This window comes from Globicephala melas, chromosome 7 (genome assembly GCF_963455315.2).
Source record: "Globicephala melas chromosome 7, mGloMel1.2, whole genome shotgun sequence".
In the NCBI taxonomy this organism is placed as follows: Eukaryota; Metazoa; Chordata; class Mammalia; order Artiodactyla; family Delphinidae; genus Globicephala; species Globicephala melas.
The window spans coordinates 31,329,889-31,346,821 of NC_083320.1; the positions used below are offsets into that span (position 1 = coordinate 31,329,889).

The 16,933-nt window shown below is 41.8% G+C and overlaps 1 protein-coding gene across 1 annotated transcript; it reads right to left on the reverse strand.

The window, feature by feature from the left end:
* Positions 1–15,643: 15,643 nt before the first annotated feature.
* LOC115851044 (non-histone chromosomal protein HMG-14-like) lies at positions 15,644–16,093 on the reverse strand. Its single transcript, XM_030852797.1, has 2 exons — positions 15,913–16,093; positions 15,644–15,762 (listed from the first exon to the last, which is right to left on the reverse strand). Exons 1-2 carry the CDS (start codon positions 16,091–16,093, stop codon positions 15,644–15,646), a joined length of 300 nt encoding a protein of 99 aa, XP_030708657.1.
* Between the last annotated feature and the right edge of the window lie 840 nt (positions 16,094–16,933).

Genomic DNA, 16,933 nt, shown 5'->3' on the forward strand with positions numbered 1-16,933 from the left:
CTTCTGGCAATTTCTATTTCAAACACAAATTTACTTCTACTTTATAGGATTTAAAGTTCAATCACTACCTAGAACAAGTCTAATGAAAATTAAATCTACGTTTATCTAACGGTCTGTGTCATTCCTCATTCAAAAATTGCAACAAAGCCTTATTGTCTTACAGAGCAAGAAGGTTAGGTAAGGGTTGAGAATCATTACACACTGGAGAGTGTGATTTCAAGGACGCTGACAGAGGATAACGAAAGCAGCAACCTCTAAGAATCTTCTCCCGCTTCTCTAATGGGCTATAGGTCAGGTGACATCAATTCAAAAGCCTGGAGAAGCAGGCAGGTGGCTGGCATGACTGAAGATGCTGAGCGTAGAGGTGGCAGGATTGCGGCTAGCTGGAGAAGGCAAGCCCAGTCTAGATGGGCAGCCTCTACCCCACTCCAGTAGATTCTTCACAAGAGTCGGGTTGCCAAATCATCTGATGTTTCAGGAGAAAAAGAGAATTCCAATTTTTGTTTTTTAAATAAATGTACTTATTTATTTATTTTTGGCTGTGTTGGGTCTTTGTTGCTGCGCGTGGGCTTTCTCTAGTTGCAGCGAGCGGGGCCTACCCTTCCTTGCGGTGCGCTGGCTTCTCATTGTGGTGGCTTCTCTTTGTTGCGGAGCATGGGCTCAAGGTGCGCGGCCTTCAGTAGTTGTGGCTCACAGGCTCTAGAGCGCAGGCTTAGTAGTTGTGGCGCCCAGGCTTAGTTGCTCCATGGCATGTGGGATCTTCCTGGACCAGGGATCGAACCCATGTCCCCGCATTGGCAGGCGGACTCTTAACCACTGTGCCACCAGGGAAACCGAAGAGAATTCCACTTTTTAAGTGAAGTCTTTCAATTAAAAATAAATGTGGCCCCTAATTAAAAATGTTAAAGCCATGGGTGGGTCAAACCAAACAATATATAGGCCTAGATCTATCTTTGGGGACTACTGTTGATTAAGACTTTCATCTGCTTTGCTATCTAAGAAGGGAGATTTTTTAATTTATCAATCAGACATGCCTTGGAGTAAATCCATGATCTGAGAAGAAGCTTTAAGCGGGGAGAAGATGTCCCATCAGTAAGTGGGGGAGAAGTATGTCTGAAGGTACTAAGCCTCAGAAGTCAGGGGAGAGAGTCTATTACAATTAAAAGATGCAAATCACAAGGATGACGGGGACATAATGGCACAGAAAAGAGAGCTGAGGTCCATCTCCGCATTTTCACTGAGTAGGTTTGGCACTGTGGTACCATAGTTGACACTGGTGGTTTTGAGGACAGAAGCACTCCCCCTGGTGCATTCAGCCTTCCATTGGCTCGTTGGATGATCTCTAGCAAGCCCTGAAATCCCTGGGGGGATTTTCTCAGCCTGGACAGAATGCCGGAGAGTTAATCCCATATGCCTTCCAAAGAACAGCCTCCAGGTGATAATGGATGGGGGGTGGAGCGTCGAGCACCAGCTTCCCCACCTTCAGGGAGGATCACTCCACACTAACCACAGAGCTCCCCGGCAGCAGTGAACCTGAGCGGGCACAGTGGTAATGTGCTCACGAAGCACACTTTACTGCCTGCCTGCCTATCTTATTTCCCCACTCCCTTCCTGGCACGTCCTAGCACCATCTCCCAAACCAATTAAACTCAAATCCATGTCTTAGGTTCTACTTCTGGAGGAACCCAAGCTAAGACCCAGCACCATGAGAACATCTCCTGTGGGTCTCCTTGTCTTACCTGCCCTGAGGCCCTGGAAGATGTTTTTATATAACTTGAGTCGGTAGTAGCATGTGCTCGATTATCTACAAAGTGGGGATCATTTTACGAGCTCCACTCCAAGCTCAAAATATTGTTATGAAGAACAAATAAGAAAATGTTCACAAAGGTGCTTTGTATGTTGGAAAGTGTTACACAAATGTGATTTTTATAACTCTTCTTGTTATTAAGATACAGTAACGGTGTGTCTGCAGAAGCAAAGATGGGAGCGACGGCAGGGCAAGAACGAGCAAGGTGAGCAGCTTTGCTGAACTGCCTGGTGTGTCTTAGAACAGAAATGTCGGGCTGCATGTGGCGGCCTTTATTAGATGTCTTCAAATTTATGGCACTGCAACAAGGTCGATCAGTCCGTCAAGGTGGCGCTGTCGAGGCGTGTACTATTTACAATGCATTTAATGTGTTTGGAAACTGAGTTATTGTTTCCAGGACTGGGGGAAGATGAGGGTGGCTGACACAGGGCATAAAACCATGGCTTCGCAGAGAATTTCATCTGCGTAAACTACAGTGACTAATTCAAACAATGACGTATTTAGTGCTTCTGAGCCTACTTAGAGTAGAAAATTAGTGGGCCTTTTACACCTGATTTAATGGCCTTTTAAAGAGAAAAAGTATAATCACAGCACACTCAATGGAATGAGTGATATTTACTCATTGAATGAGTAAATTGAAGTTGAATGACGATTATCTATGTGAAGGAGACAAATTTTTCTCTAGAATTTTTGACAGTTGATGTAGCCTTGAGCTGTGGATGGAAATAAATAACATTTTTGTGGCTATGTGTGTGTGTGAAGCTGGAGACTTCAAACGCTGCGGGCAGTAGGCAGAAGGCATGGGCTGTTTGCCTCTTATAGCACCTGAACTGCTTTTTAGGATTTGTTTTAGTAGATCATGGTTTCAAGTGATTCGCTCTTTTTCCCCCATACTGCTAGGTATGCGTTTCTTCCCGCATGAACATTGGCATTCTATTCAAGAGGAACACCCCTAACAATTCCATCAACACTTAGATTTTTCACTGGCTCAGATTTTTCACTGGCTCCACAACTTGCCCTTTGCTTTGATGGTTTTCAGCAAAGTATATTGTATGTAAGAGGGAGTCTTGTTGAAACATTTCAATATGAACCTGCCTCCAAGAGATAGCTCTAGGTCAGAGTTCCTCAACGTGGGCACTATTGAAATTTGGGGCTGGAAAATGTTTTGTCGTGGGACTATCCTGTGCAGTATAAGACATTTAGCAGCATTCTGTTGGCCCCTACCCCGCTATATGCCGCTAGCAACCCCCAACTGTGACAACTGCAAGTATCTCCAGATACGGCCAAATGTCCCTTGGGGAGTGTCTGTGCAAAACCACTCCTGGCTGGGGACAGCTGCACCGAGTGTGAAGTGTGGAGTTGTTGTATGGTGTGTTTAAGAGATCGGGAGTGTGGGATTAGCAGATGCAAACTCTCACATAGAGGATGGATAAACGACAAGGTCCTCCTATAAAACACAGGGAACTATATTCAATATCCTGTGATAAACCATAATGGAAACGAATATGAAAAAGAGTGTGTATATATGTATAACTGAATCACTTTGCTGTATAGCAGAAATTATTGCAACATTGTAAATCAGCTATACTTTAATAAAGAAGAAAAAAAGAGTTCTCTCACTTGGGGCTTGCTGGGGTGTATTGAGACATGTTTGAGAGACAGAGGACGTGATGCGACCATCAACTCTGCCAGGCCTTTGGGTTGTTTCTGAACCATACAGTTTCCTCATCTGCCACGTAGCACTTACCCTCACAGAGTTGTGTGAAAATTAGAATAGAAAATTAATATTTATTGAACATTGACTGTGTTCTAGGCCCTGTTCTGGGTGTTTCTAATGAAGTAATTCATTTAATCCCTGTATCAGCCTGTGGGGTAGGTACTATGATTATCCCCATTGTACAGCTGAGGGAAGAGAAATAATTCAGCCAAGGTCATATAGCTGATAAGTGGCAGAGCTGGACTATGAACCCAGGCACTGTGGCTTTGAATCTCCATCTCTACCTCTACACCACATAGCCCCTCTAAGGTTGAGTGGATATAGCAGTCCCCCCCAATCTGTGGTTTTGCTTGCCACAATTTCATTTACCCACAGGCAACCGCAGTCTGAAAATATTAAATTAAAAATTCCAGTAATAAACAACTCAAGTTTAAATTTCACACTGCTCTGAGTGGCCTGATGAAGTCCTTCACTGTCCGGCTCCATCCTGCCAGGGATGTGAACCATCCCTTTGTCCAGAGCATCCCGCCCACTGGTCACTTAGTAGCTGATTTGGTTACTGTCATAGTATCACAGTGCTTGTGTGCAAAGAACCCTTATTTTATTTAATAATGGCCCCAAAGCTCAAGAGCAGTGATGCTGGCAAATCAGTTATTGCCAAAGAGAAGCCATAAAGTGCTTCCTTTAAGGGCAAAGGTGGAAATTCTCGATCCAATAAGCAAAGAAAAAAGATTGTATGCTGAGGTTGCTAAGAGCTACAGTAAGAAAGAGTCTTCTATCCTTGGAGTCGTGAAAAAGGAAAAAGAAATTTGTGCCAGTTTTGCGGTTGCACCTCAAACTGCAAAAGTTATGGCCGCAACGCGGGATAAGTGCTTAGTTAAGACGGAAAAAGCATTAAATTTGTACAATAGGATATTTTCTGTGTGTGAGAGAGAGACCATATTCACATAACTTTTACTAGAGTATGTCGTTACAATAATTCTATTTTATTATTAGTTACTGTTGTTAATTTCTTACTGTACCTAGTTCATAAATTAAACTTTACCAAAGGTATGTATGTTAGGAAAAAACATAGTTATACAGGGTTTGATAGTATCTACGGTATCAGGCATCCACTGGGGCAGGGGGTCTTGAAAAATATCCCCCAGGAATAACGGGGGACTATTGTATAAGCACTTTGTAAATGTTAAAGAAATCCATTGTTAATAAACTTCCAGGGCATGCCCAGACCACTCTCCCTCAGGCTAAAACATCTTAGCAAAAAGCCTCTCTGCCACGATATTTTTCATTTGCATTGTTTACTTTACATCTCTACAGATCAAAATTCTACACATCTTTGAGACCTAGCTCAAATGCCACCGCCTCCAAGGAGCCCTTCCTCTTAATTCCTTTTAATTTCTGCCACAAGTGCTTCACACCTCCTTGAATCACCTTCACACTTTATACTGATATTATGGAACTCATCATCCTCTAAAGCAGTGACATGTGTGTGATCCCCCCTCTAGTAGCAAACTCCTCGTGTTCATCAGGGACACTCACAGTGACAGTCTCTCATAAAAGCTGACACAGAAACTTGTCATTGTATATATTGAAAGTGAAAGATTTCTAAAGTAATGGATGGATTGAGATCGTTGGCTTGAACAGCAATGACTTCTACCTGGAACCATTTACCTCTATTTTACAAGTGGAGCAATTGGAGGGGGTTGAGGAGGAGAAGTCACCCAAGGAGGAATCTTTGGACTCTCCCCATACCCAGAAGCAGCAGAGATACAGGTGCCATAAGCACCTACATAGCATAGAAATCAGCTGAGCATGGCTGCTTGCATAAAATAGTGACTGAATTCTGCTGGGTGAAAATTGGTGACGAAAGAGTTCTGAAAGTTGTAATCTACCATCTGCAGCTCTCTCCTCAATCTAGGGGCCATTTTCCTACTTTGTTTTTGTTAGGTCATTGCTCTTGGGCATCACCTTACACTGATTGATGACTTGCCATAGAGGTTGAAAAATACCTCATTGATCACATTTTCCCAATTGTTCAGGCAAGAGATCATGAGAGGAGAGACCAGCTGACATGGGCCTGATTACTTTGCTTACAAAAGCTTTTTGTAGCTGTCATTACCTGGGCTTTGCTCCTGTAGTCTACAGTGTCAATTTCTTAGAGAGATTGAACAGGGCTACCAAAGCATTCTTCTTTGTCACATGTTGCACTTATTATTGAGTTTGTACCCAGTGAAACATTTATCTCTTGTGGCAGCATTGCTGCTCTGCTTGCTTCTCTGATGCCAGATCTGGTCCCAGGGAAGTTTAAGGAAGTCTTGTTAGAGTAGAAGGAATGGGTGTTGAGCGAATGAGACTAATTAACTTGAAGATGTGTGATCAGGGTATCAGCATAGTAAATTGCCACAAGGATGGCGAGTCAGAGGCCTTCCACAGCTGGAGATGCTCAGCATTAACTCAGTGAGATCATGGTGTGTTTCTTTGGTTAACCTTTATTCCAGACTGTTTTTAAAGGATGCAAGTCTGCAAGGATTCTTCATTAATGAGAGGCAGTAGCAACAAATCAAGTAGTATTTGATTTGTTGGTGATTACAGTGTTTTTTTTCTTTTTAAAATCATAATCTAACTGCACCTTAATCCAACATGTCATCATAACACACACCATAAAATCAGAGAGATTGTGGTTAAAATGGCATTGTCTCCTGGGCTTTTTCTATCTACCTTTATTATAACCACGGGACCAGTGCATCCCTAAAGAAGCAAAGTCTCTATCAATTGCTAACTAATTGTTATAATATATCAGACCATATTTTATTTTTTACTTTTTATTTTTTAAAATACATTTATTTATTTTATTTATTTATTTTTGGCTGTGCTGGGTCTTCGTAGCTGCACAGTCTCTCTAGTTGTGGCGTGCAGGGGCTACTCTTCTTTGCAGTGCATGGTCTTCTTATTGCAGTGGCTTCTCTTGTTGCAGAGCATGTGCTCTAGGCACACAAGCTTCAGTAGTTGTGGCACGTGGGCTCAGTAGTTGTGGCTCACGGGCTCTAGAGTGCAGGCTCAGTAGTTGTGGTGCACGGGCTTAGTTGCTCCGTGGCATGTGGGATCTTCCTGGACCAGGGCTCGAACCGTTGTCCCCTGCGTTGGCAAACGGATTCTTAACCACTGCGCCACAAGGGAAGCCCAATATAAGACCATATTTTATGATGCAAGGTGGAGAAAGAATGTAATTTCTACTTCTGTTGCAAGAGGCAGAAATACCCCAACTTTGATGAATGATCTATGTTTGAGCATGCAATTAGAAAAGTCCTTCTCTCACTTGTAAGATGAGTAAGTGTGATACAGATGTGACTGAAAACAAACAAATATCTAATTCTTAAGTATCCTGAGCTAAGGAACTGTGCTTCATTTTCTCTCCCCAGGCACAGCCATATTGGGGGAAAAAAATAGCACAGCAACTTGACAAGTTTTTTTCAAAGGTTTATTTGTTGCAAGAAGGCAACTTTCCTTCTGTCTCTGACTTTTCACACCATGTGAATTCAGAACACAGATCCTGTTTAAAAATAATATTTCATCAGGAGAGAAAAATAAACTTGCCTCTACATGAAAGATTTCCAAAGAGAGAACATGAACAAACAGGTTTTTAATTTAAACAGGTGGAAAGTAGACCTTTTGGTCCAAATTTCACTGTAGATAAGAAACTCTCACGTCTAGGACTTAACTAGCTACCATCCAATGACGGCTTATTTTACATACACAAATTAAGAGCAACTTATTTATTTACAGAGGAAATGGATAATTAACCATATACATCACACAGCTACATTTAGAGATCTTGGTTTTCCAGAAATCAAGTAGCTGAGAAAGTTTTTGGCATCATCTTATAGCTCAAGTACAAGATGATGGTCTCCTGCAGATAAGTAGCATTAAAATGCTTTCCATGTGAAAATCGACAGCCTGAAGGACTATACCTTACAGTGCTGAGTAGAAGAATGCTTGCATGACAGCTTCCAACCTCTGTGAGAGTTTAATCCTTATGAACTGTATCTTTACCCATATGACTTTCTATTCCAAAGAAAAAGAGTCTGACTTCCTGTTTTACACTCTGCTGGGTTTTGAAAATTGGATGCACGTTGTTCAATTAAGAACCAATTAATGTGACATTCCAGCATGAAAGAAGTGTGAGGCAAGAGAAGCCCACCTCAAACTAATCAGTTTAAAGTTTCATTGACTCACAGTCTGCTGTTTCTTAAAGGAAGAAGAGTGTTTTGCATTCATACCACCTCTGGCTCTTGGAACTTGTCTGAGTTCATAAACTATGTAGGGTCAAGTTGAACCAGGATCACGTGGTGACCTTCCCAGAGCAGCCCAATTTCTGCAAAAACATGCACACCTTGGGTGTACTGTTTCTCTCACGTTGGTACCAAGTCATTGTTTCCCTGTTGATGCTCTTGTTTGCCACGTTACTCCAAAGATAAATAACAACCGGAAACTCAGAAGGCATGCATCACAACCCAATTCTCTTGGGCACAGTTTGTGGCCCTGAACTTCAGTTTCCTCATCTCTTAAATGGAAGCAACAGGATCTATTAAATGGAACTCAGTGAAGAATCTTGCTCACTACCAGAGAAGAATAAGCCCTGGTTTTTTGAATAAATGCCAGCCTCAGCAATTAGTCCATCAACTAAAATTCTTCTTGCAGTTTCAGTTAGATTGAGAACCCTTCCCTGGTTTGCACTCAGGCTGTTGTGCAACCTTTCTGCAAGGCTAACAGCTGTCTTATTCCATCCCAGAGAGAGCTCTATTTTAGCTACTCCTGCATTCGTAGTTCATAAAGCACTGGGATCCAGTGGGTGAAAGGCACTCTTTAGCATCGCAAGATGATATTTGTTAGTAGTAAATAAGCTATGGTAAAAAGGCAAGCAGCAATGATACTCTTGGTAACAAGTCACTCAACACTCTAGTTGTATTCACTCTGTCGAGAGCAAGTTGAATACCAAAAGAACTTGGAATGGCAGATTTTATAGGGGATTTTTTTTTTAATGCCTAAAGCTCTCATAAAAGAAAAAACTACCAAAGATGGAAGTTCACAATCTCTCAGCATCATCTCCCGTTTCAAAATGAATGCGCCAGGAATATTCTATACAGTTGTTTGGCAGATTTATTTATTTTTAACATCATTTAAGGCAGCTTTTCAAATAATACTCTAAAAGGGAGAGCAACACCCACATTCTAGTCCGACCCAGAGAGCTATATATTTGATTACTTTTTCCTTCATTCTCTCCATCTCCATTTTCTTGTACAGCCATTCTCAGCTCCTTCCACTGTGCTCCTTCTCACAATATTAGGAGACCTCAAATACTGCCTTCAGTAAGGTCTCCTTGAGTCCCCCTTTAACATCTCTGTTGCTTATTGTTCGTTTGTGCCTCTGCCTATCCTTTTCCTGCTCTGAGCCAGAGAGCCTGGTCCTGGTGCCTCCCTCACCCAGGCTTCCTTGACAGCTGGCATTAGGTTGAGTTTGGTCAGTAGGATGCGGGGGGAGAGAGGTCCAGGTATTTCTTCCCTTCTCTCTCCTCCCTGCTCTTCTTCATTGTTTGGCCACGGGCTTCATCCTTCCACGCTATGGCTCCTGGTGCCGGCTCCTCAACCAGAGCTCCAGATCTTACAGGGCTGCGCCGGCATTTCCTCCCCTTGCCCCTCTTCCTAGAGGCATTCATGAAATTCTGCTGTTGCTAGTCTCTGGCTGCATCCACCTTGCAGGTTCCCTCACTCCTGTTCACAGCTCTGCCATCAGTCCTTTAAATAAATGATTTGAGCTGGATTCTGAGTCCTGCTAGGTCTCTGGTTTTCCTCCCTCTCACCTCACATACACACAAACGAAAAGACAAATTCAAAACTGTGTTGAATGCATATGAGGCTTACTGTCTGATTTGAATTGATTGACTGAGTTCTTTCAGACTCTGAATATACAAGCCCTTATTTCTGTTCTTAGTTATATAATGCAACTTCTGTCATATGATAGAATTGATCATGAAGGAATACTACTTTATTTGGGAATTATGTTGATATAAAGGTAGAAATGAAATAACCATCTAAAATGGTGAGAAAATTATAATTAGTCATATTCAAATAACTTAATAACAGCAAAAGTGAACTATTAACTAAAATAAAACTTCTACTTATTTTTTGAAAATAATGAATGTCTTTTATTAGCTACTAGTGGTACTAGTAGGTCTCTTGGGGATTAAGTCTAATTTCAGTATAGTCCCAAAGGAGTCCTATTAATTTAAAAGGCAGTAGGTATTTAGTGAAAGGGCTCAACTTGAGGAAGTATAAATTTACTCTCATTACATTGTAAAGGATGGAAGATATTTTTTAAATGGTAACCAAATATTTGTAGCTTGTATACTTCCTTTTCACATTACAATATTTGTCATGAAGATGAATTAATATTGTGCCATTTTCTGCTTTTATTACAATCTTGGGCCTGAGACGAAATACTGCATGTTTAATATTTTTATGAATTATAGAAGAAAAATGTACGATGTTGACCTTTTTAATATGCTGGTTTCTGACTGGCTGGTACTTCCACTCCTCTCACTGCAACAATTTCTACTAACATGGAAGAAAAGTTTAGTATAGATAGCCAATGGGAAAGCAGAGTATTAAAAAGGTCAACAGAGTAAATCTTTTCTATAACTTAAAAAAAATTATTAAGACATTCAAATTCAAATACTATAGCTCATAAACAAAATATGTAATTCATACTTATGAAAATAACCTTGTGTTAAAATCTTCTCATTACTGTGATAAAGGTACAGCATGATTATTCAAGACTTAAAATAATCTACTAAATATTTTATAATAGACTGAGAATATTTTTTAAAAATCACTAAAAAGGGACATAAAGATCACTTTCTTTTCTTTCCTTATGGTAAAAAAAATTGTATTATTTCTTCAGCAATAACACCAATATCAACAGAGAGCTGTAGACATGGAAACTTATTTTACATGGTTGTAATGTTATTCACTGTTTAAAGAGTTCTTAATTTAGATTTTAGCAAATAAAAACACCCAAACATTTAAAATTTTATATTCATATTCACTGTTTTATCTAGCACATTTTAATTGTTCAATAAATTATTGGCTGAATGAATGTATATGCAGGAAAATAAAACAAACTGTAGAATTATAATAGCCTTTGCATTATTTTTGGAGGGGTATATGAATCATGGCAAACAATAACAACTGCAAAAATAAGAAAGGGATTATAAGCTACAACTGGGCTTTATGGTTCACTGGTGTATTACTCTTCTTACAGCACCTGATGTAAAGTGAATCTTCAAAAACGCTGCATGAATGAATGAGGAAAATGGAGAATAGAAGCAGAAAAGGGTGGATCCACAGCATGTGGATTGCAGTAACATCCATCCATATTTTAGTCTCTTCATCACTCTGGTCATTTATGAATTGCCCAGGCCTAATTACAACCCCTCGTCTGCCATTTTCCCTCACATAATGATCACACGATCTTGGATGACAAAGATTTCTTCCTCCTTGGATACTAGGTTTGGGTGAGGTGGGCATTTAACACAGTCAGGGTTGATGTAAATCCACACTGAGGGACTGATAGGAATGCTGAATGAGAAAGAAGCTGCTCTTCTTTTTTCCTGGCTCACTGGTTGTAAAGATAAAATATCCCTGGAACTTCTGTGGCCATCTTTGCCACCAACTAGAGAAGATCAGCTGGAGACTGAAGCCAACAGATGAAAAAGTAAAGTTACTAGATGAAAAGAGGGAGATAAAGGCATAGTGACATCATTTCAATGCCTGGATAGGGCTTTGCTTAAAACTCATGCCACCTCTTGAATGTCTCAGTTATTAATTCCCTTTTTGCTTATGCTAATTAAGCTAAGCATGTGTCTCTTATAGTTGGAAGACTCTTAACTGTGGAGTTATTGTGAAGGTTTCTAAGATCCATATGGATCAATTGTCAAGGAATTTAAAGCTCATCTATTTTGCATATATAAAAATGCCAAAATGGTCAAAGATTGATCCTAAGGGAGTGTCCATGAGAGAGGGAGATGGCTACAACTAATTCCCTTCTTCCACTGGTGAAGCAATTCAAAGCTCACTTTGAGACGCCTGCAATTCCTGAGCATGTGAGGTTAACTTCTGCCCTGGCTCATGCTGTCCCTGCTGTATAACATGTCCTTCACTCTCCCGTAGTGGACACGTCTCTACCTTCCCCCCTGGCCCACACTTCCCCTACTCCTGTTTAATGCCCCCTCCAGCATTATCCATTTTGCTGAATAACATTGTTGTCCCTGACCTTCTCTACCCTGCCCTCTGCCTCTGGGGGCTGAGCTCTAGGGACTGCATCAACCAAGCTTTCTGTACTGAGCTGAGCCAGTGGGAGGTCTTGGTGGAAGATGAGAGCTGGACGGGAGGACAGGACCAGGGTATTTCCTCCCCTGGCATCCTCTCTTTTGAGTCACTGCAGGTTGATGGGATCCTTCAAATGAAAGTCATGACTGCTTTCTCTGAGGTCTGGTAGTGCCCCTTCCTCTTGCTCCTTTCACACTGAGGGCAGGAAATGGGTCCCCACAGTTGGTGGCTTCACCATCCATTGTTGGTTTTCCCTAACTCAGCCACACTTTTGTAAATCATCCCTCATTAACCTCTCTGACTGATATGCTTCCTTTTTGAATCCCATCCTGCTGGTCCTTCATTGATACCTAGTTGAAATGCCTGCTCCTTCCTTTGTCCCCACTCTTATCCTTGTGACCCCTTGAATCATTGTACCTGTCATACTTCACTGCCCACTTCATTCCCATGTTCATCTCCTCTGTGGTCTAGGAGCTCCTGGAGAGCAGACGGTGCCTATTCCCCAATCTTAGGGCCATAGCATGTGCTTAAACGCCGAATGAATGAATGAACAGCTGAGAATAGTGCCCTAAGTCAAGAGTAGTTGGAATGTCACAGTATTTTGGAGGGTCTTAATTCTTGCTTCATCACGGTGAACTCTATCTAGACAAGGGTTTGATCACTCAAGCTTACCAGGTTTAGAAAGTCCATTCTTTATCTCACTTAGACTGTAGTTAATTGGTTCAAATTTGCCAAACTCAAGAGATACAGTTTTTTTAAATAAAGTAATTCTACGTTAATAGTTGATGATAGGAACTATAATTGCCAAATGGACAGCAGTTATTTTTCCCTGAGTTTTATTGTGAAATTTTCAAACATAAAAGCTTTGAAAATACAGAACATCCTTATACTCACCACCTAGGTTTAATAGTTAACCTTTTTTCCATATTTGTGTCATTTAACCATCTACATTTATAGGTATATAGCTATGCATACATGTATGATATCTAAAAATATTTTTTGTTGAATCATTTGAAAATAAATTGCAAACATCATTAAAGCTTCACCCCTACATACTTATGCAGGCATCTCCTAAGACTATGCCCAATCTCCTTCTAACCACACTGCCAGTATCATACCTAAGAACCCTAGCAATAATTCCTTGATAATATCTAATACTTATTGATGCCATGTGTTTGCCAGCCAGACTTGGGGAGCAGGGGCACCTTTGGACCTCAGAGCCGCTCTGGTTTAATCTCAATTTTATCTGGCCTGCAGCATTTTGTCTAAATGTCGATATCTGTCAGTTTCTGCTGCAACCACTGAGATCAACAAATTTAACTGTGCACATATCTGAGAGTCAAGACTAAAGGGAGTTCTTTCTGGGCTTCTCTGGAAGCTCATTTTCAGGGATGAGGCCAGGACTGCCGGAGACAGTGGGAGGAAGGGTCTCAGCAAGGAGTTTTAGATCTCCCTCCTTTTATTTCTTTATCTTTTTCCTAATCCTAGGCCACGATATCTTTCTTTCTCTGGGCTAGAATTTATTTCTATCTTTTTCCAAAAGAAAGAGGGGAGAAACACCTAGATGTAAAAGATGACCCTCATGTGGAACTTGTAAAATAATCCAAGCAACTGCAAGACCCTTGCTGGGAGGCTGCCCTGGCCCACCCTGTCTCACTGACACTCCATGGGTGTGCTGAAATATATGCTTTATTTGTCAAAAAGTTTTAGGTCCTACATTCTTTTTTTTTTTTAAACATCTTTATTGGAGTGTAATTGCTTTTCAATGGTGTGTTAGTTTCTGCTGTATAACAAAATCAATCAGCTATACATATACATATATCTCCATATCTCCTCCCTCTTGCGTCTCCCTCCCACCTTCCCTATCCCACCGCTCTAGGTGGTCACAAAGCACTGAGCTGATCTCCCTGTGCTATGCAGCTGCTTCCCACTAGCTATCTCTTTTACATTTGGTAGTATATATGTGTCCATGCCACTGTCACTTCATCCCAGCTTCCCCTTCCCCCTCCCTGTGTCCTCAAGTCCATTCTCTACGTCTGTGTCTTTATTCCTGTCCTGCCCATAGGTTCTTCAGAACGTTTTTTTTTAGAGTCCATATATATGTGTTAGCATATGGTGTTTGTTTTTCACTTTCTGACTTACTTTACTCTGTATGACAGACTCTAGGTCCATCCACCTCACTACAAATAACTCAATTTCGTTTCTTTTTATGGCTGAGTAATATTCCATTGTATATATGTGCCACATTTTCTTTATCCATTCATCTGTTGATGGACAGTTAGGTTGCTTCCATGTCCTGGGTATTGTAAATAGAGTTGCAATGAACATTGTGGTACATGACTCTTTTTGAATTATGGTTTTCTCTGGGTATACGCCCAGTAGTGGGATTGCTGGGTCCTATGGTAGTTCTATTTTTAGTTTTTTAAGGAACTTCCATACTGTTCTCCATAGTGGCTGTATCAATTTACATTCCCACCAACAGTGCAAGAGGGTTTCCCTTTTCTCCACACCCTCTCCAGCATTTATTGTCTGTAGATTTTTTTAAGAAGATGTTGGGGGTAGGAGTTTATTAATTAATTAATTAATTTTTTCTGTGTTGGGTCTTCGTTTCGGCGCGAGGGCTTTCTCTAGTTGTGGCAAGCGGGGGCCACTCTTCATGGCGGTGCGTGGGCCTCTCACTATCGCGGCCTCTCTTGTTGCGGAGCACAGGCTCCAGACGCGCAGGCTCAGTAGTTGTGGCTCACGGGCCTAGTTGCTCCGCGGCATGTGGGATCCTCCCAGACCAGGGTTCGAACCCGTGTCCCCTGCATTGGCAGCAGATTCTCAACCACTGCGCCACCAGGGAAGCCCTGGCTGTAGATTTTTGATGATGGCCATTCTAACCGGCGTGAGGTGATACTTCATTGTAGTTTTTTTTTGTTTTCTTTCATAGTTGAGATTTTATTGGTTGTTTTGAGGATCAGTACACAGACATTTCAATTTGTACACAGTTCTCAACATACGTACCAAAAATTTAAAAAATTATGTAGTTGTGATTCTTTTCTGAACAGTTATTCCAGTGACTTTCCAGCTTAAAATTTGGAGGCAAATTTTTCTTCACAGGATATCAAGTACCAATATCTTCAAATATTGATATGCTGTTACATCGTTAAGTCCCACTAATTCACAATTTAATATCATATACACTACATACTCAAATTGTCAATCGTTCATAGCACACTGACAGTTTCTAGAAGAACTGGACAACCACGACCAAATATGTTACAGAGTGCACAAAATTCTGCCCGGGAGAGCCAAGATCAAGGGGTGAGTTGGTTGCTTTAGGAAACAATTCTACCAAAAACAACATGGGAAGAGAAGTAATTTAAAGTGTTTAAAACATTAAATGCACAACTGACTCCAAACTGCCACTTAGTATGCTTTGTATTATAAGATATAAAAGCTACCCTCCATCTGTGGAATGTTAAGCTGACACCCAAGACAATCAAAACCTCCCATATTCAATATCCCACTATTTTCTGGTTTTACCAAAAAAACAAACAACCAGCAAATGATTTCATCTCTTAAAAAAAAGCATTTACACTTAAAAAATGGGATGAGTTGGGATTCCCTCCTTTGAAAAAATATTTCTAGAGCTACTAAAAAACTTGCATTTACAAAAGAGTTGATAAAAATATTCCTCTGGATTGTACAAGAAGGGAGATTGGGGCCACTGATAGGACCAGGTGTGTGATATTAATCAGACTTGGCTTCTTTTTCTCCTGCTTCATCAGAAGCTGGGCTCTCCTTGTTTTTAGTTTCTCCATTCTCTTGGTTAGCCACTTCAGCTTGTTTTCCCTTTGCTCGCCTTTTCCCTTATTGTGGCCTCTCCCGTTGCGGAGCACAGGCTCTGGACGCGCAGGCTCAGCAGCCATGGCTCACGGGCCCAGCCGCTCCGCGGCATGTGGGATCTTCCCGGACTGGGGCACGAACCCGTGTCCCCTGCATCGGCAGGCGGACTCAACCACTGCGCCACCAGGGAAGCCCTGTTTGCACTTTTTTGTCTGAAGATTTATCCTTTCCTGCCGCCTTTTTTGGCTTCGTTTCCACTTTTGCGGGAGCCGGTGTAGCTGACACCCTCGCCGATCTCCTCTTGCGCTCCTCCTTCGCAGCCCCCTCGGCGGAGCTGACCTTCCTCTTGGGCATCGGGACGGCGGGGCAGGCGCGTGTCCGGTGCCTGCGGGCCGCGGCGCGCCGAGAGCCTTCGCAAAGCTGGGCTGCCTGGCCGCTGCCGCTCCTCCGGCTGCCCGAGCCCCTGGGACCCGCCCCTCACCGTAGTTTTGATTTGCGTTTCTCTAATGATTAGTGATGTTGAGCATCCTTTCATATGTTTGTTGGCCATCTGCATATCTTCTAGGCCCTTCATTCATAATTTACAAAAAAAGCAAGAGAAACCCCTGAACTAACACATTTTAGTTGTTTTCACTGATTTTTCCCCCCTCTACTTGTGGATCAGTTGACCAGTTATTTTTTTTTAAAAAAGTTTTTCACACTTTGGTTGAAATAACAACATGGCAAATAGAATTAGGCTTCAGGTTTGAGGGCTACCTGGTGCGTAGTGAATTAGCACGAAGGGAAGTGGATCATCTCGAAGGACCTCCATGTGTTAGTGGAAGTGACGCACCGAGCACACCAGAGGAGTGGGTCAGGCTCCCAGGGACCACGTCCTCTTTCCTTCTCCATTTACTGACGAGACAGTGGTGGTAGGAGGGGACATGGGTATTTCTCCTCTGTCTCTGGGGCCTCCAGCTTTGGGTCCATCTCCACAAAGACCCCAGATCCTACAGCACAACCATTCCCTCCATGATGCTAGTTCCCATTAAACACTTCTTTTAGCACCACTTCCTCCCAATTTCCCTCCATTAATAATCTCTGATCATTACCTCACCATCCCCTGTTTGTCTTCCCAGTTCTTCCATGCTGTGTAGCTAATTTCCTATACTGTATATGCCCTATAAGGATGGGGAGTAGTTTCTGTTTCCTTGG

Coding starts and splice junctions, on each gene's coding strand:
- LOC115851044 (XM_030852797.1), bottom strand. CDS start 16,093: ATGCCCAAGAGGAAGGTCAGCTCCGCCGAGGGGGCTGCGAAGGAGGAG. Junction 15,763..15,912: donor GCTTCCCTGGTGGCGCAGTG/GTTGAGTCCGCC, acceptor GGCCACAATAAG/GGAAAAGGCGAGCAAAGGGA.